This window comes from Rattus norvegicus, chromosome 2 (genome assembly GCF_036323735.1).
Source record: "Rattus norvegicus strain BN/NHsdMcwi chromosome 2, GRCr8, whole genome shotgun sequence".
Classification (NCBI taxonomy): Eukaryota; Metazoa; Chordata; class Mammalia; order Rodentia; family Muridae; genus Rattus; species Rattus norvegicus.
The window spans coordinates 236,428,922-236,451,698 of NC_086020.1; the positions used below are offsets into that span (position 1 = coordinate 236,428,922).

Consider the following 22,777-nt stretch of genomic DNA (forward strand, 5'->3'; position numbering starts at 1 on the left):
CTGGAAAGCTGGAGACAGGTGGATTTCATTTGGCTTTTTGTTTTGTTTTTTACTGATATGGCTAAGTCTAATCTACTAATTTGTGAATTGAATGTTGCAGGAATTTTACAGTATTAATGAAAGTAGAATACATTTAACAAAATTAGCATTCAATACAAACAGAATTTAAAGAACAAGAACAGGAGAACAGTAAATGAAATATTTTAGAAAGCAGTGCTGAGCCTCCCTCCCCGACCTCCCTCATCCAACAGTGGGTAGTCACAAAGTAACCCATGTTAAAAAAAAACCAAACAAACCAAAATCCAAAAAAGCAGTGAAATTAAACAATATCTAAGCTAAAAAGACCCTCTTTACTTGCCAGCTAAAAACCAAGAAATATAGCAGGGCAGAGAGGTGCGGGGCGGTGGGGGAGGGGGGAATCTAAAGTCCCAGTGGTTCCTCGTTTTCATTTACTTGAAGGACAGGGGACAGAACACATCTTACTAGATTCCGCATGCCTCAAGACGACAAGCAGTAATCAAGTAAGAGGACTTTTCCTACCTAATGGGATTCAAATTTATGGCAATGTCTGAAGAAGAATGAGTCAAGTACGGAAGAAAAATAAAAACGGAATTTTTGTTTGAACTAATATTTTCATTATTTGGCTACAGATAAATTTTGTTTATGTAATGCAGTAATTCTAGAAACCTTAAATCAAATTGCTGGGCTATTACCACCTGTATCATCTTTTAATTTTGAACATATATTTTCATGGCTGTGATAACTGCCAACGACTTTCCAGAACTATGTCTTATTTTTCAGAAGGTGTCGATTACACTTAGTTCCTCTCCTAAGAGCAGTGCTACAGGACCTTAGCATCTGACCACCACGTCTGGGCTGCCTGGCACTTCCCTAGGTTACAAGCAGACCATCCTCATGCTTGGTTAACAAATGTTTCAGTTGGAACCTGGCAACTCTATTTACTCTTATCCCACAATCGTCACACTTTCTTTTCTACTCCAGGTATTTATTTTCCCCTTATTGAGGGAATAATGATCCTTGTTAAGATTATCCTAATTATAAAGTTAGAATCTTAAAAGTCAACCTACACTAACTTACATAACAGCCAGAAACTAATAAATTTATGTAGGGTCTCTTGGCATCTACTGCATTCATTTATAAAATTTTAATTTGTTAAAATTGGTTTGTTAATGGAAATTACACTGTGGTGATGACACTATGATAAACTGAGAAGTGAAAATGAAAGTGAATTACTGTCTTCTCAGAGCTAGCCCTTCCTAGCACTCACTAATACAAAGTATAAATTTCACGATACAGTAAATTACAACCTTCCTTTCTCCAAAGGAAACTACACAGGACATCCCTGGAACCGTGGCTGTGGGCTTACTAAGCACTGACTGGCTGTGGTGGCGAGTCCTGACAACATGCCTCTTAACAACACGCATCCATCCCTATGCTCAAACTAAAATATTTGTTTATATTATACTATTTTTCAAATTGTTACATTCTGGTTTAAATACTGTATGTAATAAAATTATAGACAGCTTATCAATAAAAGTTATACTTAAAAGCACTGGACTATCATATTTAATATGCAGACTATTAAAAAAAAACTATTTTAAAGGCTGGTTTTCTGAAAAATATACCCAAGCTTATTTCTCCATATGGGTTTCTTCCTTTTCAGAGGAGCCTCCTGGGAGGCCACGCTTACACTACTGACCCTTTTGGGAACTATTCTTCTTGACCATTCCTTTGAGTTTGACATGGAAAGAAGACTCATTTACTTTTTAAGTCATAGGCAAATATTTTCACACTTGATTCATTTTACCTTAATTAAAATCCTTTCCCGTCCCACTGTATCTATCTCCTTTTAAAGCATATCGGCCGTGCGCACTAAGACTAAGGACGCGGCACCTCCACATTGGTGATTAAGGCCTCTTGGTAATGGTTATTTTGAATTGGCTGGGATGTATTTAGTTCTGACCAATCCGCTTTATAATAGAAATATGGCCTGCTTGCAGACTCTGTAATCTGTATTTTACATGGTGCATTAGTAAAATACTTCACAGTCTTTGATGTTACTAAGCTGAAATAAGTCTATTAGATACAAATAAATGGACACTACTTACTGAACTTTTAGTTTCTGCAGCTTTTGCCTTTTTTAGTCTTGTTTTTGCAGCATCCAAATCCAGTCTCTTATTCTGTAATAGCTTCCTTTCTTTCTATAAATAATCAAAAAGAATAAAGTAAAGCCAAGGACGCTAAAATCTGTAAGACCACCCATACACTGGGCCAGCTGTTCTTAGTAGGTCACAGCAGCAAACTGAAGTCTAGCACAACAGAACGATTTCCCATTACAGTCTGAATAAGACAGACAGTGCACTGGTCTTAGTAGTACTTCACGTTTCTACACAATGCTTTATATAAGTGTAATGGAGTCTACTTTCTTTATTTTTATATTTCATATATCAGATTCCATCCTACTGACACATTATTAGTAATTTTTTAATGGAGGGGACTGAACCCACTTCTATCATGCTAGGCAAACACTCCATTACTGAACCATATTTTTGGCTTCTGCTAGTATCCTTTTTAGTAAAGCCCATAAGGTATGGCGAGCATACTGAAAGGTCCTCAGACACTCTGCAGTATGGGAGATGCAGTATGCACGCAACTCAGAGCTGTATGTACAACGAGGAGCTCTGAGCAAGTCTTATCGAGAAACAGTCACCTCTATTCTCTGTCGGCAATAAGACAAGCTTTCTGGACTAACAGTTTTTAAGATTAAGTTTATAAAGAAAGTGACAACATGAATGTTTATGCTTCTGCAATTAAAAATACACTTCTTGGAATATAGCTAAAGCACAGAACAAAAATACAATTTTCGATAACTAGGTTTCTAGTTAGTTTAAATTAACATGCAAGTATACTACAGTGAATATTTTACTTTCGTAATTATTCCAGGAATTTCTCCATAGATTTATGTGTTAGTAATGCATGAAAATCAATGTGCAGGCCTATCAACATCAATGTAGGCCTAAAAAAGGGGGATTATATTCCTAAAAGCCCTTTCTTGAAGTTTAGTTTATGTTCTGGTGAATATGCACCTGTTTAGAATATTTAAGCATTTAAATCTGCAACATTTACCATAACTAAGAGGGTAGATTATTCATTAAAGACAAAGCAGAAATCTAAATCACACAAAAGGAAAGAGATCGAACTCACATAACAAACGGACTGCTCTCCTACTTACTGCGATTGTCTTGTAATCCCCTTCTATAAAGTTTCTTAAAGGAGTGAGGAAATTTAAGGCTGATGTTTGAATCAGCTCTCTGTCAGCTGTTCCAATTCGCTTCTGTGTTTCTCCACATTTAATAAGGGCATTACCTTCAAAGGAACAAAAAATTGTGTCTTTTTAGTGGTCTAGTAATATCAGGAAATTAAGGTAATTTTCCTGCTTGATCTGCTTAAAAGTTCACTGTCAGCCTGTTTACATCAGCAAAATCAAACATAGTTTGAAAGGTGCACTTATTTAAATTTAAGGCAGTATCTAACAGAACGGACAAGAATGAACTCGGTGCCCATCATGTCCTGACTGTGCTCTCTGACAGGCACATGGGGACATAAAGCCAGCTTGGGGTGTAGCCCAGGCTAAGCACAGCTGTTTACTGGGTGGACCAAGTCAGTCGCCTTGTGCTTTATCTACACACCTCAAACTCCCTAAGGCTTTACACCTTAAGAAAAGCTCATATTGAGGCCCCAGGAGTAGTCTGGAGCTATTGGAAAACTGAGACCAAATGGAACTCTGGGTCGGCCCATTCCCTAGGCTAGTGTCCATGGGCAATCAATACCATGGACCTGTGTGTTTTTGGTTTTGCTTGGTCCGAAACAGGGGTTTCTTTCTACCTTTTTGAACTTACTAGACTGTCTCATGGCTCAAAGGAAACCCTATACATCAAGCCTGAAAATCATGAAGACATTTCAAAAGCTTTGTGTGAAATTCCTAGTAGTGTTAATTGTCAACAGGACAGAATTTAGAGCTGCCTGGGAAAGGCCCTCTGGGCATGCCTGGGGCTGCAGTGTTAACTTAGGTGGGACATACACCTTCTTTGTGCATGGGACTGCAAACGTGAAAAGGAACCCTTGGAAAGCAGGTTCATCTCTGCTAGTGCAGGTGCAATGACGAGCTCTCTTAGGTCCCTGCTGCTGTGACTTCGCAGCCATGACCACACTGTCCTCTGGGTGCCAAAGGAGCCTTTTCTCCTTGCAAAGAGAGGGACACACAGACACACACAGACCCACACATACACACATACACACAAGGGGGGGGGGGTTATCACTCACTCACTCACTCACATCTCACCAGAGGCAAGCCCTGATATGTAAACAATAAAGTAGCTAAGCAGAGGTAGAGCGTAGGGCCACAGGAGGGAGCCCCACAATCAGGATTCTATCTCCAGTTCTATCCGCAATAAGCTTGGGCTCTGTGGATCTTACTCCTTTTATGTTAAAATGGGATTAGACCCAGCCTGGCCAACAGTCAGAACTCTCGTCTGTGGATGCCGACTTCTGCATCTGAAAGTCACCAATGTGCTCACAGACTATTTAGCCTCTTCAAACCTAAATCTGCTTTTTAAATGGAAACAATAGAACTTCTACCATTGACAGTATTACAGAGCAAGACTCTCTCAAAACTCCAAGACATTAAAAAAATGAGGATTTATAAAAATTCCAAATTAGATTATTAGAATTAGATTCTTAATGTCTAGTTCCAATTACCATATATGTTCACCAGAATTACTAGAAGTGCAAATTGGTTAAGAAAAAGAGAAAATCTAAAATATTTTAATATTCATATTCTCCTAGAATCCCCTACCTATCTTTGATAAAGAGCCCAGCCCAGAACAAGCAAGCAGTACGTCATGAATAAAGCATGAAGTTTTTCTAAAATTTGCAGTTATTATTAGCAGTAAATTTAATTTCAAATTTAATCATTTCAGATTTCTCAAAAAAAATCAAATATACTGCAAATATTTCAATGTTACATATATAAAAAACTAATTTGTTATTGGCATTATATAACATTTTTAGAGTATTAGTCAGAAGTCTGAAATAGTCCTGTGTCCTAAGAGAATTAGGTCTGATAATAGAAACATGTTGAGGTCCGTATAGACAGGTAAGGGCGTTTGCTACCAAGCCTGACAGCCTGAGTTTGATCCCTGAGACTCACGGGTGAAAGAGAACTAATTCCTGCCAGTTGTCCTTTGACCTGTGCATAAACACTGCAGCATGCACACATTCATACAGGCACACATGTTCACACGTATGCACACAGACCAAAAACAAAAAAAGTAAAACAAAGCTGGCACAGCAACCCACAAAGCTGTGGGCTGTAAACTCACGACAGGAAACACGAGCTAGAGATGCACTGCATCCTTCCAATGAGGACGAATCTACTAAACACTCTGGGTGCTCACACCCAAAGGTAAACAAAAGCAGGATGGTTGGGCCTTATGTATCACGTGTGAAGTACTTTTTATGTAAAATAAATAAGCCCTGGAAGTTTTAATCTAAGTTATCACTTTATAACAATTAGTCCTACAACAGAGGTCATGTCAGACCAGTAAGAACATGAAGTCACTTAAGTTTCTAAGAAAGATGTGAAGGCTCTATTTTTTCATCAAAATTTTATCATAGTAAAGTTGCTGTTACAACTGATTCAGTACTCATGTGTTGACAAGTTTAAACAGTCAGATCTAAATACAGAAGTACCTCCATTCAGAACCTTCACTCGGGCTTACCATAAGCTGTCCCTGGGCCAAACTCAGTGCCTGCATCAATCATATACTGTCCCAAAAGTTCTGGGTTGTTTATACGACTTGGCGCTTTTCTGTCCAGTTTCTCATAAACAAATTCTTCTATCCTGGCATCTAGGAGAGAGGTTAGGAATGTCAGTGTTTCAGAAGAGCACAGGAGCCAGGCGTGCACGCTGGCACAGGGCCTACGGCTTCAGCAATGGGAGGACGGGGATGCTGCCACCCAAGGCTAGAGTTCCCTGCACAGCCAAGACCTTTACTCCCCAAACAAGAACAAATGCAAAGAATTTAAAATAAAAGAGCAAAATTATTTTAAAAGTTTGTTCCCCTTCCAGCCTCTTACTATTTTTGTAAAAATACAAAATTAGCATTTATTCGAGTCTATGTCTTTAAGTCTAATTAGATGTTGGCTATTGTATAATCTCTAAAACTTTATAGTTCAGAAACCTGGCAATATAGATCTCTGCACAAAAGCAATTATTCTAAAGTTAAACTTGTTATTTGGGTATTTTTTTTAGATTTTATCTTTAGAAGAGAAATTTATAAATTTAATATATAGTGAAGTTGCCTTTAACCTACTCTGAAATTACATTTATGATTTTAAAATCAGGGATATGTAGCTAGGGAAATATGGATACAGAGTATTTAAGGTCTAAGAGTGATACTTGACAACCTTTGGCATGAACATGTAATTCTCTCGTACAGAGTCTAAACATAGACACAGAGCTTAAGGCCTTGGAACAGTCTGCAGACTGACTGGCAGTGTTGTCCACAGCAGCTAACGTCTTTTCCTTCCAGTGGGCTGGGGTACACACATGTGCAGATGCATGCAGTACCAGAGCTCATGTTTGGGTTCTTCCTAATTACAGTGGACAGGTTTGGGGTTTTGTTTTCTTTTTTTTCGGTTTTTGTTTGTTTCTTTGTTTTGTTTTTTGAAAAATCCAAAGGTGGTAATGGAAATACTTCAGAAGTTGGCTAAAATGTTAATTGTAACACATAACAGGGTTGGTTTGTAATATAAAATATATAAGTTAGAGATTGTCAAAATAATACTGCTTTTTTGGCAGTCTCCTGCAAACCCCCAAGAACTGCAAAGCAGAACCTAAAACCTTTTAGTTGGCCAGGAGCATGCCTTTATCTCAGAACTTGGGAGGCAGAGGCAGAAAAGTATCTGTGAGTGTGAGGCAAGCCTGATCTACTTAGTCAGTTCCAAGTAGCCAGAGCTAGACAGAGAGAGCCTACCTCAAAACAAAACCAAAACTAAAACCTTTACTAAAACCTAATTGAGTCATTTTGAATTATCTGTCCATGAAACACTGACCAGGTTCCTAATTGTGATTTTCAGCTCTAATTTCTTTTTACCTAATAAGTCAAGAGTTCAAAGGTGATAATCCTGCGTTGTTTTAATTCAGTAAATAAATACGTAGTATATTAGCAAACATTGCTTTATTTCATTAAGTTATTCATGAGCTCTGAACTTATGCAGGCATTTCTGCTATGATATTGTATATTTATGCATAGTTTTTTAAAAATATCTAAATTGTAGGACTTTGAGGAAAGATTAAAGGTTACTTTATCCATGCAATTTTATAACTAGAGCACAAAACAACCACCCTGACTTACTTCCTGGAAAACAATGGAGAAAAGGCTCGAGCGGATACTGTGCCATACGCCTCCACTCGCCTGCCCGCCACTCACTGAGCTCACTTGTCATTCAGAAAACCAACTGCAGACCGACTCTTCTACACGTGTGTGGCCGGGGTAGAAAAAGATCCAGTAGTAGTGTTAAAGTATAGTTGTGCATAATTTAAATGTTAGTGAATGATCAAGAAATGCTGCCCTGCGTGTGTGGTGTCCAAAGACAAGAAGCCTTCCTCAAGGCTTGCATACTTAATTTTTAAAGGTTATAACAATTTAACTACAATGGCACACACAGGATTATTAGTATTTTTATAATACTTGAAGTTTAAGACAATGAAAGTTTATAGTGTGCTCACAATAGCACTGGGGAAAGGAAAACACACACTGTTACCTTTGCCCTTTGGTTTTGATATTTATAGAGCTCCTTAACCCAACTAGGAGAAGGGAACAGTCAACTAATGGACTGGGGGCTCCCAGAGACTGAGCCACCAACCAAAGAGCACACGTGGGCTGGACATAGGCCCCACCCTATATGTAGCAGCTGTGCAGCTTGGTCTTTGCGTGGGTCCCCCAACAACTAAGGGGGTGGGGTGTGGCACTGTCCCTGAGTTTGCTGCCTGCCTGTGGATCCTGTTTCTCTAACTGGGCTGCCTTGTCTAGCCTCACTGGAAGAGGATACACTTGGCCCTGCAGTGACTTGATGAGCCAGGGTAGGTTGCTGGGGGTGGCGTGTGTGGGGGGTGTCCCCTTATCAGAAGAGAAAGGGAGGGGAGGAGGGATGGGGAGGGGCTAAATGAGGTGGAGACTGGGAGGAGGGGCTACAGTCAGGATGTAAAGGGAATAAATAAATGGTGGGGAAAAGGACTAGATGCAATCCATTTGGTTGTAGTTCAAACTCCACTTCAGACAGTCTGCTATGCTGCACAAGAGGCTCACTTAGCAATTCCACTCTGCAAACTAGTGCACAGCTCATCTGCAAGGCTGATCCTCAACACTGTGGTTATCTAAAAATCAAGTTCAAACTTAGGGGAAAATAGCAAACTGAAAACAGCCTCTTCTCTAGAAAGGCCTACATAATGTTAACTGTGGATCTGTTAGGGGGTATGTAGAAGTGTGCATCAGCTCTTCTAAATCACATACATAAAAGCTACAGACCCTGAAGACACAGAAGACACCATTTTCAACCTGAGAGCCATGGGCTGCAGCACTCAGGGCGGGAAGTGGGGGCCTTACTTGGATTTGGCTGCAACAGCACCTCAGTCTGCTTCATTATCTTCTCTGTCCACACTTTGGTGCACTCCGCCTTGCTGAGGAGATTTTCCAGGTGAGCATCCAGTTCTGTCTTCTCTGCTTGGCCAAGCTTTTCCTCTGTGAACTGTCAGCATTTAAAACACGAGTGTAGTATATCAACACACCTCACATACACAGGACACAGCCAAAGAGTAAAAGTCAAATCCAAACGATTCTAGACGTGCAAACAGGTCCACTCCAGGCTTGTTTATAAGTCACTGCTTTCAGCGCTGTTTGTGTCCGTGGTCACTTATCCACCCTCCTACATCCTACCACAGGATTTACCATGACTATCTCATTCCTCTGATAAACTGCATGGTCTGACTCGGACTTCAGACCCTGACTGTATGCTAATCGACACAGGCAAACTTTTCAGAATTTCCCCCTTTTGTATCATCTATCATAAAGGTGACACAATGAACATGTACTTTTAAGATGAGGTTTTACTGTGCCGCTCAGAATGGTTTGCACTTTTATTGTCTCAGCTTCTCAAACAATAATTGTTTTAAGGATTAAGTATGACTGTCTATAGAAATAAATCTCTCTGCTTAGAGCCTTGTAATTATTATTCAATTTTAGAATATTTTAATTCTTTTATGACTTATGTATTATTTTTAAGTTTAACTACACCCAAGTTAGACTTTCATGGGATCCTCTGAGCAGGCATCCTTTGGGCTTTTCTTCAGGGTTTGCTCCAACAATGTGTTTACAGGCTACTTTCTGCTATGATATTCACACAGCAGAAGTATTCTTTTTTTATAAGATTTATTTTTAAAAAAGAATTTATATGTGTGTGAGAACATGAGAGTGTAGGTGCCCACAGAGTCCAGAAGAGAGCACTGAAGTCCTCAAGTTGGATTAGTGGGAGTTGCCGGTCACCAGACATAGGTGTTAAGTATTGGAATCAGGTTCTGTCTGCAAGAGCGTAAGCAGCATCTTAATTCGCTGAGGTCTCTCTCCAGCCCCAAAGCGTAGGCGTTCTCTTTAAAAACCAGGAAATGTGGGGTTGGGGATTTAGCTCAGTGGTAGAGCGCTTGCCTAGCAAGCGCAAGGCCCTGGGTTCGGTCCCCAGCTCCGAAAAAAAGAAAGAAAACAAACAAACAAACAAACAAACCCAGGAAATGTGGTTGAATACATTCAACATACCCACTTTGATCATACAGGCAGTGTTAGCTAAAGAAAGGCAGCCACATCTATATAATAAGAGATTAAAGGTCTGCTCATAAGGAGCCTTCTGGATACTTTCAGTTAAACACCAGACATGTTATCCCAGGCACTATGTCATGTGTAATTTTCTCTAGAATATATGGCATTTTTCCTTTAATGTAGGAAAATCAAGACTCAATGGTTGGCTAACTCACCCCATCCCCTCCCCTCCCCTCCTCTCCTTTATTTCTGAGTTTTCCATCCATCTCTTTGGACCTCATTCTTCCTGGCTTAATACATCGGAAGGACTATCCGCACTTAGCTGGTTGGCTCTCATAGTCTTTCCCAAAAATTCTACACAGGCCAGAGGTGAACTCAGTGAGTAAACTGCGAGGAGCAGTTCCAAAGCTATTGCTGTAAGACTCCCAAGCTTGCCAACTGCTGTGCACAGGTGGTGGGTGACACAGCCACTGTAACTAAGGTCTGGGCGGCGAGAATGGCAAACCCTGATGCCAAGGTCAGCGAGTAATCTGTGTTCTCCTTAGGACAGAGCTGGAGTCTTGTTCTTCGGGATTCTAAGCAGCAGACCTTCTGGAGAGGCATGTATTCGAATTGTACCGGTTAAACTTTACCCCCCAACGGTCAGGTAAGACTCAGAGCACAAAGGGAAAGGAAACACACTTAGGTGATCAATATCTTTAAAGGATGATCAAGAAAAATTTCTCTTAGCTTTTAAAATATATGCCATTTTCCCCTTTATCTATTCACTCCTCTAACAATACTTTTTCTTTTAAGATGTAAAGTTACATTTTATTTAGTGTGTATGTGTGCATGTGCATATGCATACAAGTGGCAGGAAGTTAGAACACAGTCTGCAAGAATTGTTCTCTCCTATATCACGTAAGTGATGGTGACAGAACTCAAACCTCAGGCTTGTGACAAGGGCTTTACTGGCTGAGCCCTTTCCCTGGCCTCCACAGCTATGTACGTGCTAGTACCAGGCTAAGCACTCAGATTTCTAATGCAACAGGCAAAGCCTTTGTTCTTAAGAGTCTAATATTTTTATAGGGAAGAAACAAAACGTAAACGATTTGGGACTAAGGATGCAAGGGTTTAAAGATGCCCAACAGAAGGTCAGTGTAGGTGACTTCTTTTCTTTCTGCGTGACATAACAAGTCTAAGTCCAAAAGAATAGTTATCTGGAAGAGGAGGAACCAGGAGAGCTGAGGATGCCTGCACTGGAGAAGAAATGAGCCTGAAGAAGCAGGGGTGCCTGGGATGGGGGTGGCGCAGAGTTTTAAGTGTGGAGGGTGTGGGGGATACTGTGCTCCTTCTGATGACTGCAGTTGCTCTCTCCACAGGCTGACTAGTACCACTCTGTGCATATTAAACATTAATTCCTGTAAAGAAATCTCTATTTTATCTAAAAACAGACTTTCAAAGAATAGATTAATAAGAGAAATATCACTAATTTTTGTGTGAGGTACTCTTATAAGATTTGGTCTCTGTTAAAAGGTAGAATTAACTGAAATGTACTATCTAAGAATTATGAAAATACAGGCCCCCTTTTTAGTATGTAAAATGTCAATTTTGTCTAACATATTTAGTGATACTAGATGTATAGGTACAGATTAGGAACTATTAAGACATGTTTGTGACAGTAACTCAAGATAGAGTCACCGAGTGTACTGAGGTAAGTCAGGATTCAGGAAGGCTTTGTGACAGTATTTCTATGATTAGAAACTTAGTGGCTATCAACTGTGAGCTGTAAGATTAGTAAACCCTTCCTTTCCCAAGTTGGTTTGACTGTGGTGTTTATCACAGCAACAGAAAGCAACCAGAACTGACTTGTACAGCAGGAATCTACAAACATAGTAGGTTTTGTTTTGTTTTGTTTTTTAGTTCAGAAGACAATGAACAAAACAAACAAACCCTCGAAGACTGTAACAGCAAACTCCACATAGACAAAAGGAAGCGTTCCCTGAGAGTCTGAATGTAGATGTTTAGTTCTGGAGGAGGGCTCTCAGGAGCAAGGTGTTCAAGAAGCAGGAAAAGCTCTACCTGTGTTCACACTCATTTCCTGTTCTCACTGTACTCACACCTATCCATGCTTTGCAGTTCAGCAAACATGGCCTCGTTAGTTTTCAGAGTTGTTAAACAATTTACTACTGTTGCTGCTGTTGTTTTTGTTAATACTGAGGCAGACGCCTGCGGTATGTACACCCAGGAGAGCTTTCAACTCAGTTTTCTCATCTTCCTTTCCTGAGTTCAGGCACCGTGGCATATGCACCACACCCAGTTTATTTCTAAAATGGTCCCCCACCCCCAGAATAGAATGCATCTTTGTTACGCTTCTGAAATCTCTAGTGTCAGGGCTTAGTTTGTGTTGAAAGTTCCATATACTAAGGTATACATTTTCTTTTATCAGACATGTTCAAAACCTTACAGGTAAGAACAGTACTTCTGTGACAACTTGAGGATTGGAATGACTAACACTATGTCTAAGGTGTCCAGTATTGGGATTGAATAATTACTTGTTTGACTTATGCTGAGCTTAAGAAGTTAGCAGTTTTTATTTTACTACCATAATTCAAACACGCCACACGCCGTGCTTCCTCATGCTGTGCATTTGTTCACAGTGCTGTAGACCTAGCTTTGCTTCTTCTGTACTCAGCTAATTACCAAGGTGAGGGTGGCTTAACTGCTATCTTGGATTTAAAAAAAAAGTGAAAGCCAGGGCTGGGGCAGATATAGTCATACTGCTAATTTTGTATTTCTAAACTCAAGTAATTAAACTTCTTTACACAAATGTAAACTTATAAAAAATAGGATTATTTCCCACGATCTTATATTTGGGGGCCCAACTTCTCAAAAAGCATAATCTGAAGTTTTTCATATTATTTCATTGTAGCACAGTAAAATGGCGCGAGGTCTGAACATTTTACTCCTTTATAAATCTCCACACCCTGCTTTAAGAAAGGGATTGCTTGAGTTTAGAACATTATACTAGGCATTGTTCAAGGTACCAAGACTTATCTACCTATTTATATAGTTGACTAGTCTTGAACTCATGTTTCCATCTAAAACCAAAGAATAATTTCCAATAGAATGTCTGAGTATATGTGCGTACCCATAGAAGTTGACCAGAGAATGGTCCGCTTTTAGAGTACAATTTTATTTGGAGGGAAGTTATTTAGAAATGAGGAAGCTTACTTCCCTCTACTACTCTTGCTTATAGAGTCACTGACACAGCTCTTAAAGTACTCTTGGCATGAAACGTGGCACTGGACAGACATCACCATAGCTCACAGTAGTGACTCAGTTATTGATGACATGCTAGAATAAGATAACAGTGCCTTATTGTAAACTAATATTCCAGCATTCTGGATTAAATGTTTTATTTTAGAAACACAACCGTTTTTCCTTGTAAAGTCAGTTGCAAAATACTGTGGGATGTGTCAAACAAACAAAAACCTAACAGTATAGTGAAAAACAGCGTAATGAGACTTCATAAACCCTTACCCACAACTCAGCTTCGACACTATCCACATTCTGCTAATCTGCTTTCAGCTACCCAGTCTTTTCCTCTGAGAACCTGTAGAGCAAGCCTCACACTCTTAGGTTTGACCATAACTTTTCAGTATATAATGTTGACAGACAACATAGAAAGACACACTTAAAATCTCAGTTCTAATTCCCTCCTTAATAAGTGGTTGAAGCCACAATCCAGAGTCTCTCTCACAGTCCTTTTCTCCTACTCCAGGGCTAATCTGACAGCAGACACTGTCAACTAAGTCACAAACACCCTTAGCTGGTCCTGTGGACACAGTTCATTTCCTTCTGGTCTCTCCGTACTCTGAACTTGTTTCTTTTGTCTGGAATAGCTTTCTTCCAAAATAAAAACCAAACAATGAAGAACCACAAGTACTTGTGTCTCCATTACTTTTTGAAGGTCTCTTGGTGCCTCATCCTATTAGAATGGAAAGCCCGATGCTCCTGGCACTGCAACACCTCCAAATCCCCTACTAGTACCACCTGTATGTCGTCGTTTCTATGCTGCTGGGCCGCAGGGCTCATGAGGAAAACCTTTTCTGATTTTATATGCTGCCAATCAATGAAGCACATGGAACATGTAACTGAGTAACACTGAAGAGAAAATGATTTGCTAGTTCACATGTTAGGATACAACTTAAAAAACCTTTTTGAAAAAAGCACTGAAAACAATTAGCAATTAAAACTCATTTGGGGAGTGCAATTTTTATTAATCTTCCTAGATTTACTTTTTAAAATTGAGTCTTTCAATAATTTAGATGGAATCACTATGTATTATGTTTCTGAGACATAGTTAATCTTATTAAACTGTGGATTATGTAGTGTTACATCCTCAGTAAATACCCGGAGTAACAGGTAAGCAACACTAAACAGAAGTAGTCACTGCCTCTGGTCCTCTACTGAAGTCAAGGTTAAGTCTAACACAGTTTCATCTCAGCCCCCATGACTGAATCACACCTTTCTGGGGAGGAAGGAGGACAAAGGGGAATATGGCTGCCAGCTTGTCACTCAGTACATCGGTCCAGGGAGTCAAACACCAGATGGAATTTCCCATCCCTAAGAGTTACTCACTGTTGATAATAAAGTGTTCATATTTACCAAGTGATCATTAAGTTCTTCTGGGGTCCCATCATAGTGCTACTCTACATACCTTAACCCTGCAACGCTCCTTCTGAGAGAAAAATCAGCTTCGAGTATAGTAGTGGGTCAGAGGGCAACTTCGGTTGTATACTAGCCAAGCCAGTCAAGCGAGTTATTTACCCTCTCTGAGGCTGCTTCCTTTTTAAGGGAGGGTTAACAATGCCTCTCTGGCAAAGTGACAGAAAGGGGCTGCAGCTAACATGTTCAATGCACAGCAAAATGACTGTCATACTATTTTTTTGTAAGATAGGCAGTCGTTACCTTGGGGAGCTGTTCAGACTCTTTTGCTAAGGACAATGCAATATAAAGTGCCCATAAAATCAAAGGAAACAAGAAATAAAGCAACACGTGAGATTTCCAGTTGGGTGTGATTATGGCACATGGGATATTACTTTTGTTTTCTCCTTACAGAACAGAGAGGGCTGTTGGCTACCCTATGTCACTACCTTCAATACCAGATTGTTTACAAGCTGAGTTGTGAAATTTACATCTGCTCTGAGATTTAACTGAGTTTGCATTATGGGTGTTGTGGGTGTTGACTGTAAAAATCTGCCCAAGTTCCCTATTGCTGACACTTCCTTGATCACAAAATAAGGAGATGCAGTGAACTTTTCCCCTCCAAGTGTAAGCGTGCTCGAAGCATACCAATGTGACCAGGGACACAACAACGTGAATCGCGTCCTCCTCTCACCCCTGCCCTATAGCCTATTTGGGGACGGGTCAGAGCACCCCTAATCCCTGTTGTCCCAAGTCCTTGGTGAAGTTAGGGCACCGAGAGGGACAGGCAATCTTCACTTTCCCCTAAGCTCTGGGACAACCCTTCCAGGGCCAGAGAGGGCTGGTGGGAACAGAGCTGGCAGCTCCTCTGCGTTGAGGGGCAGGAAAAGGAAACTCCCTTCTCGGTTGGACACGGCCCGGAGGGCGAGAGCGAGCGCAGGGAAGGGTGGGGGTGGCGCAAAGGTGCTCGGCTTGCCTTGCCTCGCCAGCTGGGACACCGAGGCCTCCGCCCCGGGGTGAACCCAAGGTGCCCCGGACCGAGGACGCCCTGGGCCGCGTCCTGACTCGCCTCGCCCCGCGCGGGTCGCGGTGGGGGCGAGCGCGGCGGAAACGGCCGGCGGGGCAGGGGCGCCAGGCCGCGCCCATCCGCAGGCCTGGGTACCCCGACGACGCGGTCCCCGACCGGCCCTCCCCTCGCGGTCCCCGGCGCCACCACCCCCGGCCTCAACCGCCGCAGCCGCAGCCGCCGTACCTGCACGGCCCGGCTGAGGAAAGTGCCCGCGTCGGCCGCCAGCTTCTTCACGTTGAAATCCATGATGTTCATGCTGGGCGGCAACCGGGCAGAGCCGCCGGCTGGGCTAGCGGAGAGGCGGGGAGCGCCGCGGCCGGGCTGGGGCGCCGGGCGACGGCCGGGCGGACGTGGTAGGTGGCGGGAGGCGGCGCCAGCCCCGCGCAGCTGTCGTTTCCTGAGGGGGAGGCGGAGGAGGTGGCGAGGGGGAGGGAAGGCGGCCGGCGCCGGCGCGCGCCTCGCCGCTCACGCGCCGGGCCTGTCGCGTCGCAGAGCAGCTGCGAGCCACCGGGACGGAGGTCGCATCCGAAGGAACCCACCCCGCCGCCCCGCGACAGCGCGACCGCGGTGGAAAACAGCCGGCCGAAGGGGCGTGGCCTCGGCGCGGGCCCGGGGTGGGGGCGGGGCGTCCTCTCGGGAACAGCGACCCCTGCAGGATGGCTGGGGATTCACCACTGGGTGGAGTCGCTGCTGGGGCTCTACTGGGAACAGCGACCCCTGCAGGGTGACTGAGGATTCACCATTGGGTGGAGTCGCTCCTGAGGCTCTCCCAACAGCGAGCGAGCTGGAGGCTCACTAAGCGACAAGCCAGAGTCAGAGCATCAGTGGTGGTGGTTAATTCTTACAAGAGCTGCGGCTCACCTCACCGTGATTCTCTCCCAGGGCTTGTAGGTGGGTATCTGTGACAGAAACGAATGGACAAAAGTTCCTGAGAAAAACATGGACAAAAAAAGTTCCTTAGAAGGAAACAGAACCGACACTATAGAATCATTGGCTCGGATTTCCTGTATGGGGTCTGGTGTCAAGGTCTGGCTATTGCTTGGGTAGACACCTAGCCAACCATTGCTGAACGGGATTATCTTTACTGTCCCCTACACTATTATACCTTGACTCATTGTTGAGGACATACTGTGTGTCAGGCATTGAGTAGGTGCTGAAGCCACTAGTCCCTGTGGTGGCTTGTGGTCATCTGAGACATATTGAGAAATATCTCATGTCCCCTGGGAAGGTATGTGAGAGCATTTCAGAGAGACAATGGAGAAGAAAGACAAGGTTCCTGCCCAGTTACACTCATTCACTCCTGAGTACCTACTGTGTGGCAGGGCCTCAACCTTCCAATTCCTGGCCGTGGGATAAAGGCATTAACCCCCGGGACTCAGCTAATTTAGTTTTTGAGAAATGGCCTCGTGTGACCTAGTCTGGCTTCAGGTACCCGAGGATGGCTTCAAACCCATCCTCCTCCTGTCTTTGTTTTTTCTTTCTCGTTCCTTCCTCCTTTTCCGTCTTCCCCCTTCCCTTATCCTGGGGACCAAACCACTGTATGCCAGGTTCTGTTTTGCAGTTCTTGTCATGTAAATTTCATTTTGATGCTTCAAGATGCCTCCAGAACCATTAGGTATCACACATATATTCTCCGACTTAAAAAGGAAATGAAGGGTAAAGGCAAAAGCACACACTACCTTTAGTGTGTCCTTTCTCCTTTTGAAATTAAGCATTTCCCATAATCCCCAGCTAGTAAACTTTCATTGTCACTACATAATCGAGACCTGGGCCATTTAGGTCCTCACAATGGCAGTTGGATCTAATAAATGCAGTGTGCCCTGTTAAAAAACTAAGCATCTGTGAGAGAATAGTAGCTCTTATCTTTAACAGTACACATTGTTATCTTGAACAAAACAGAGCTTGTGCTGGCAAAGAAGGAGAGAACAGTTCTAGGATGGGCAACTATTAATGCCTGCTCTGCTGTTGTGTAAGAACGAAAGGAGCTTATGCTCCCCGGAACCTCTCTTCAGGTTTCTGGTCAGTATATAACTGGAAAAAATCAGGAGGAAATTCTGAGGATGGAGCTCAGTGGGTAGAATTTTTCCAAGCGTACGTGTTAGGTCATGGGTTGTGTTCCCAACTTAAAGAAAACAAAACTTACAGGAAAACTTACAGGGGTGTGGAGTGGGTGGCTGCATGTCACCCCTGTTAAAAGTCGATACAAGAAACCATCATTTCTTCTGTTGTCTATCTTTTGGCCTGCGACAATATTTTTTTGCTATTTAATGCCATTTTAGACAAAAAACTAAAAAGTTGAATTATTTGTGTGAATTTTAATATATATATTATATGGAACAATTATATATATATACACATATATATCATACAAGAGTATCTGTATCTTACATGCTATAGAAAGATTTTTGCGTTTGTATCTTTCTCTCCTGCTTGTGTTTTCACTTTCTGCTGGTGTCTAGGTTTGTCTGACATGGATATGTCTTAGGTGAACATGTGTGCGCACATGCCAACACACTCATAACATTTCTGGCTTATATTTACTTTTGGATTTTAAGACAAATACTTTACCGACCTAATGGATATAAAATGCAAGGCCATTAAAATATTCTAACAGGGCGAGAGCAACCAATACCTCAAATCCTCAGAATTAGCCAATGGAGAAATTTGTTATGTCTTTCTCTGTAAATATAGAGGAAGCATGAGCGACCCGGGTCCAAGTGTGAGAATGAGAGCAGCAGAGTAAGAGAATGAGGCGGGGACAGACAGACAGAGGTATGGGTGGGGAGAGGGGAGGAGAGGGGGAAGGGAGGAAAGGGGGCAGAGAGGAGAGGGGAAGGAGAGGGAGAAGAGAGGGGAGGAGAGGGGAAGGGGAGGGGGCATACAGTTGTTTTGTATGAGGTTTTTCCTTTTTCCCTTTTTATTTATTTGTTTGTCTGTTTTGGAGACGGTGCCTCTCTAGCTTAGGCTGGTCCTGAAAATGTAATCTTCCTGCCTAGTCTCCTGAGTGCTGTGATCCCTGTATGTATTTCTCAGATTCCACTTCTGTTTCTTTTCCAAACTACTTGTTTTAACCTTACACATCACTGTCTTCTCAGCCCAGACAACCGTTCTGTTTATTCCGGGGCAAGGAGCACGTGACGTCCTTTCTGTCCTGCGTATACTTGTCACTCCCACTTCTCCTCTCTTGCCACTATAAAAACTTCCTCTGTCGTGAGCGATCAGTCCTTTCCCCCAGTGCCCTGAATTCTGCCTTTACCACTTACTGTAGAACGTACTTATTTCTGTCATTTTCCCCCTTGCCCACGGAATCCTTACCAGCATCTGAATATGTCCTCCAGGACCTCATCTCCCTCACTGTCACAATCACAGACACTGCCACTGGTCACCCTCATGACCCTGGCCCTTCCCACAGAGGTGAAAGCCTTGAACACAAGGTTAGTGATTGCTGCCTCACTGCCCATGACTCTCCGTTTGCCCGGATCACTTGAACCTTCCACCACCGTTTTTTCGGTTTTTTAGCAGTTGTTTTTCTACACTATTTTCATCTCAGTCTTCACCATAAGACAATGTGTTGAGAATTTACCCACGGACCGGGTGCTTCTTTGATGTGTTAACTTTGCATGCAGTTATTTCCTTTAGAACCCTCTCCTGCTTTGCCTGCATGATGTAACTCCTTCTGACAGTCCTACTGCTGGAGTAGCACTTCTGCTGTGGTTTCCCCCCACTATATCCCCATTTTTCTGGACTGACTCTAATGGAAATTTCTCAAGGTCTCACTTGTCATTTCTTTATTCTTTTCTGTAACACTATTGCCTCCATCCAGGGTCTGCTTATGCACAGATGTCATAAAATTTCCTTTCACCTTATCCATTAAATCTTTAAAAGGTATGAACTTGGGGTTGGGGATTTAGCTCAGTGATAGAGCGCTTGCCTAGCAAGTGCAAGGCCCTGGGTTCGGTCCCCAGCTCCGAAAAAAAAAAAAAAAGGTATGAACTTTTTTTGTTAAATGTTACTATAATACCATTAATATGTCTGAAGAAAAATTAACAATATTTCATCAGGGTTAGCAAATAGCCCATCAAAAGACAACTTTCCAATTACCGTAATTATAAAATCTTCCAAATTTAAACAATGTCTTCACCAAGTTACTCCTTTGCTTTCAACCATTAATGTCTTTTCACTAATCTTAGAATAAAGAACAAAGTCTTCCACCCTTCATGAAAGCCATGCATATTTTATTTAATGGCTTACCCAGTCACCCAGATCAATGGAAGACGTATAGAAATCTTAAGTGATATTTCATGTTATCTTGAGCTGATAAACATCCTAAAATAATAAAAAAATCTCAAAGGGCCAGGTGTGGTGGTGCACACCTCTAATTCCAGCACTTGAGAGTCGAGGAAGGTAGATCTCTGTTTAAGGCTAGCCTAGTCTACATAGAAAGTTCTAGGCTAGCCAGGGTACTAGTAAGACTATATTTCAGACAGCAATGCCAGCAGCACCAGCAACAACAAAACAATTAGCCAAGAAAACAAAACATTATTAGTGATTAAGTCATTAGTCCTTCACTTAGAAGGCTATTAGTTTTTTAAAAAAATACATGGGCATATTTTACATATTTTGAATGTCTATGACGATTCTACTAGATAGACATCAGAGTGGCCTGAACAGTTAATTGTTTTACAATTAAAGTGTTAAGTCAAGTTGCCGTTAAGCCATTGTAAGCTTCTACGTTCGTCTAAGGAAGAGAGAGAATGCTTTCGTCAATCTGTTTGAAACAGGTCCTAGGTGTTTTGTGGTTGTATATTGGGTATGAAAGCTAGAATTCTCTAGTGCTATAGAAGTTTGGGTTTCTCGTTAAGCTTTAAACTCTATGAACTGTAAAAGTCTATGAGACATAAGAGCTAGTAGCATTTTACTGAGTACCAAATACAAGACAGATACTTTACTAATAATTTAATGTTGCATACTGTTTATCCTCAAGTGATTGCAGTGAATAAAGGCATAGCAAAGGCTGGCAAGATGGCGCAGGCAGTAAGGAGATTTGCTCTCACTCCTGATGGCCTGACTTCTCAGGCCCACAGGGCGGAAGTAAACCTGTTTCTATAAGATGCCCTTTAACCTTTATATTTGCTTGCACACATGCTTACACACACACACACACACACACACACACAGACACACAGAACACACACACACACAGAGGGAGAGAGAGAGAGAGAGAGAGAGAGAGAGAGAGAGAGAGAGAGAGAGAGAGAGAGAAAGAATATCTCAATACAATATTCCAAGTGAGATAATTAAGGACATTAAATAACTACAAACTTAAAACTTTAACCCATTATTTGTTCTTATTTATAAAAACACATTACTTCTAAAAGCTAAAGGTATTTTGATAATGAAAGAGTTGTTAACACTCAGGATTTTGTTTAGGTCAGATGCTGACGTGAGGAATGGATCAAAAGGTCATGGAATGAACACAATGTTTGTAATTATACAGTTCGTGGTTGCCAGCCACACCCTTTGAAGTCTTCTTTTAAAATTTTTTTATTAGATATATTTCTTTACTTACATTTCAAATGTTATTCCCTTTCCCAGTTTCCTGTCCATAAGCCCCCATTTCCTCCCACTCCCCCACATGGATATTCCCCCCATCCATGCCCCTTACTGCCCCCCCATATTCCCCTGCACTGGGGGTTCAACCTTGGCAGGACCATGGGCTTCCCCTTCCACTGGTGCCCCAACAAGGCTATTCTCTGCTACATATGCAGTTGGAGCCCTGGGTCAGTCCATGTATAGTCTTTTGGTAGTGGTTTAGTCCCTGGAAGCTCTGGTTGATTCGCATTGTTGTTCTTATGGGGTTGCAGTCTCCTTCAGCTCTTTCAATCCTTCCAATAATTCCCCCAAAGGGTGTCCTGTTCTCAGTTCAGTGGTTTGCTGCTGGCACTGACCTCTGTATCAGACATGATCTGCATGTGTCTCTCAGGAGAGATCTATATGGCCCTTTCAGCATGCATTTTTAAGCTTCATCAATCTTAACTAGTTTTGGTGGCTGTATATATATGGGCCACATGTGGGGCAGGCTCTGAATGGCTGACTTCTCTAGATTTTGCTTCCATATCCCTCCTAGATTTTTTCCCCCTTTTAAGAAAGATTCCTTTATATGAATCCTTTTTATGAGTATAGTTTTCTCTATCCTGGGTTTTTTGTTATTCCAAATGAATTTGCAAATTGCTCTTTCTATCTCTATAAAGAATTGAGTAGGAAGTTTTACGGGGATTACATTGAATCTGTAGATTGCTTTTGGCAAAATGGCCATCTTTACTATATTAGTCCTTCCAAACCATGAGCATGGGAGATCTTTCCATCTTCTGAGATCTTCCTCAATTTCTTTCTTTAGAGACTTGAACTTCTTGTCGTACAGATTTTTCATTTGCTTGGTTAAAGTCACACCAATTTATTTTATATTATTTGGGACTATTGTGAAGGGTGTCATTTTCTTTCTCAGCCTGTTTATCCTTTGAGTACAGGAAGGCTACTGATTTGTTTGAGTTAATTTTATACCCTGAAACTTAGCTGAAGTTGTTTATCAGGTTATGTAGTTCTCTGGTGGAACTTTTGGGGTCACTTAAGTACACTATCATATCATCTGCAAATAGTGATATTTTGACTTCTTTTTTTCTAATCTGAATCCCCTTGATCTCCTTTTGTTGTCTGATTGCTCTGGCTAGAACTTCAAGAACTATATTGAATAAGTAGGGAGAGAGTGGGCAGCCTTGTCTAGTCCCTGATTTTAGTGGGATTGCTTCAAGTTTCTCTCCATTTAGTTTGATGTTAGCTAAGGTTTGCTGTATATGGCTTTTACTATGTTTAGGTATGGGCCTTGAATTCCTGATCGTTCCAAGACTTTTATCATGAAGGGGTGTTGAATTTTGTCAAATGCTTTCTCAGCATCTAATGAAATGATCATGTGGTTTTGTTCTTTCAGTTTGTTTATATAATGGATCACGTTGATGGTTTTCCATATATTAAACCATCCCTGCATGCCTGGGATGAAGCCTACTTGATCATGGTGGATGATTGTTTTGATGTGCTCTTGGATTCGGTTTGCCAGGATTTTATTGAGTAT

The 22,777-nt window shown here is 41.8% G+C and overlaps 1 protein-coding gene across 9 annotated transcripts in view; it reads right to left on the reverse strand.

Moving 5' to 3' along the window:
* The window catches only part of Sh3glb1 (SH3 domain -containing GRB2-like endophilin B1), a 34,032-nt gene extending 17,728 nt beyond the window's left edge, over window positions 1-16,304 (reverse strand). For 6 of the 9 annotated variants that reach the window (XM_006233435.5, XM_017590682.3, XM_017590681.3 and 3 more), the window contains exons 1-5: window positions 15,835-16,255; window positions 8,691-8,832; window positions 5,802-5,930; window positions 3,254-3,387; window positions 2,130-2,222 (exon numbers count right to left, since the gene is read on the reverse strand). In XM_006233435.5, the coding sequence (XP_006233497.1) occupies window positions 2,130-2,222; window positions 3,254-3,387; window positions 5,802-5,930; window positions 8,691-8,832; window positions 15,835-15,906 (570 nt within the window). In that variant the 5' untranslated portion in view covers window positions 15,907-16,255. Of the gene's footprint in view, window positions 1-2,129; window positions 2,223-3,253; window positions 3,388-5,801; window positions 5,931-7,439; window positions 7,559-8,690; window positions 8,833-15,834 lie in introns of those variants that run through there. The other 3 variants (XM_039101876.2, XM_063281446.1, NM_001011929.1) reach the window with 3 other exon arrangements.
* Window positions 16,305-22,777: the final 6,473 nt, after the last annotated feature.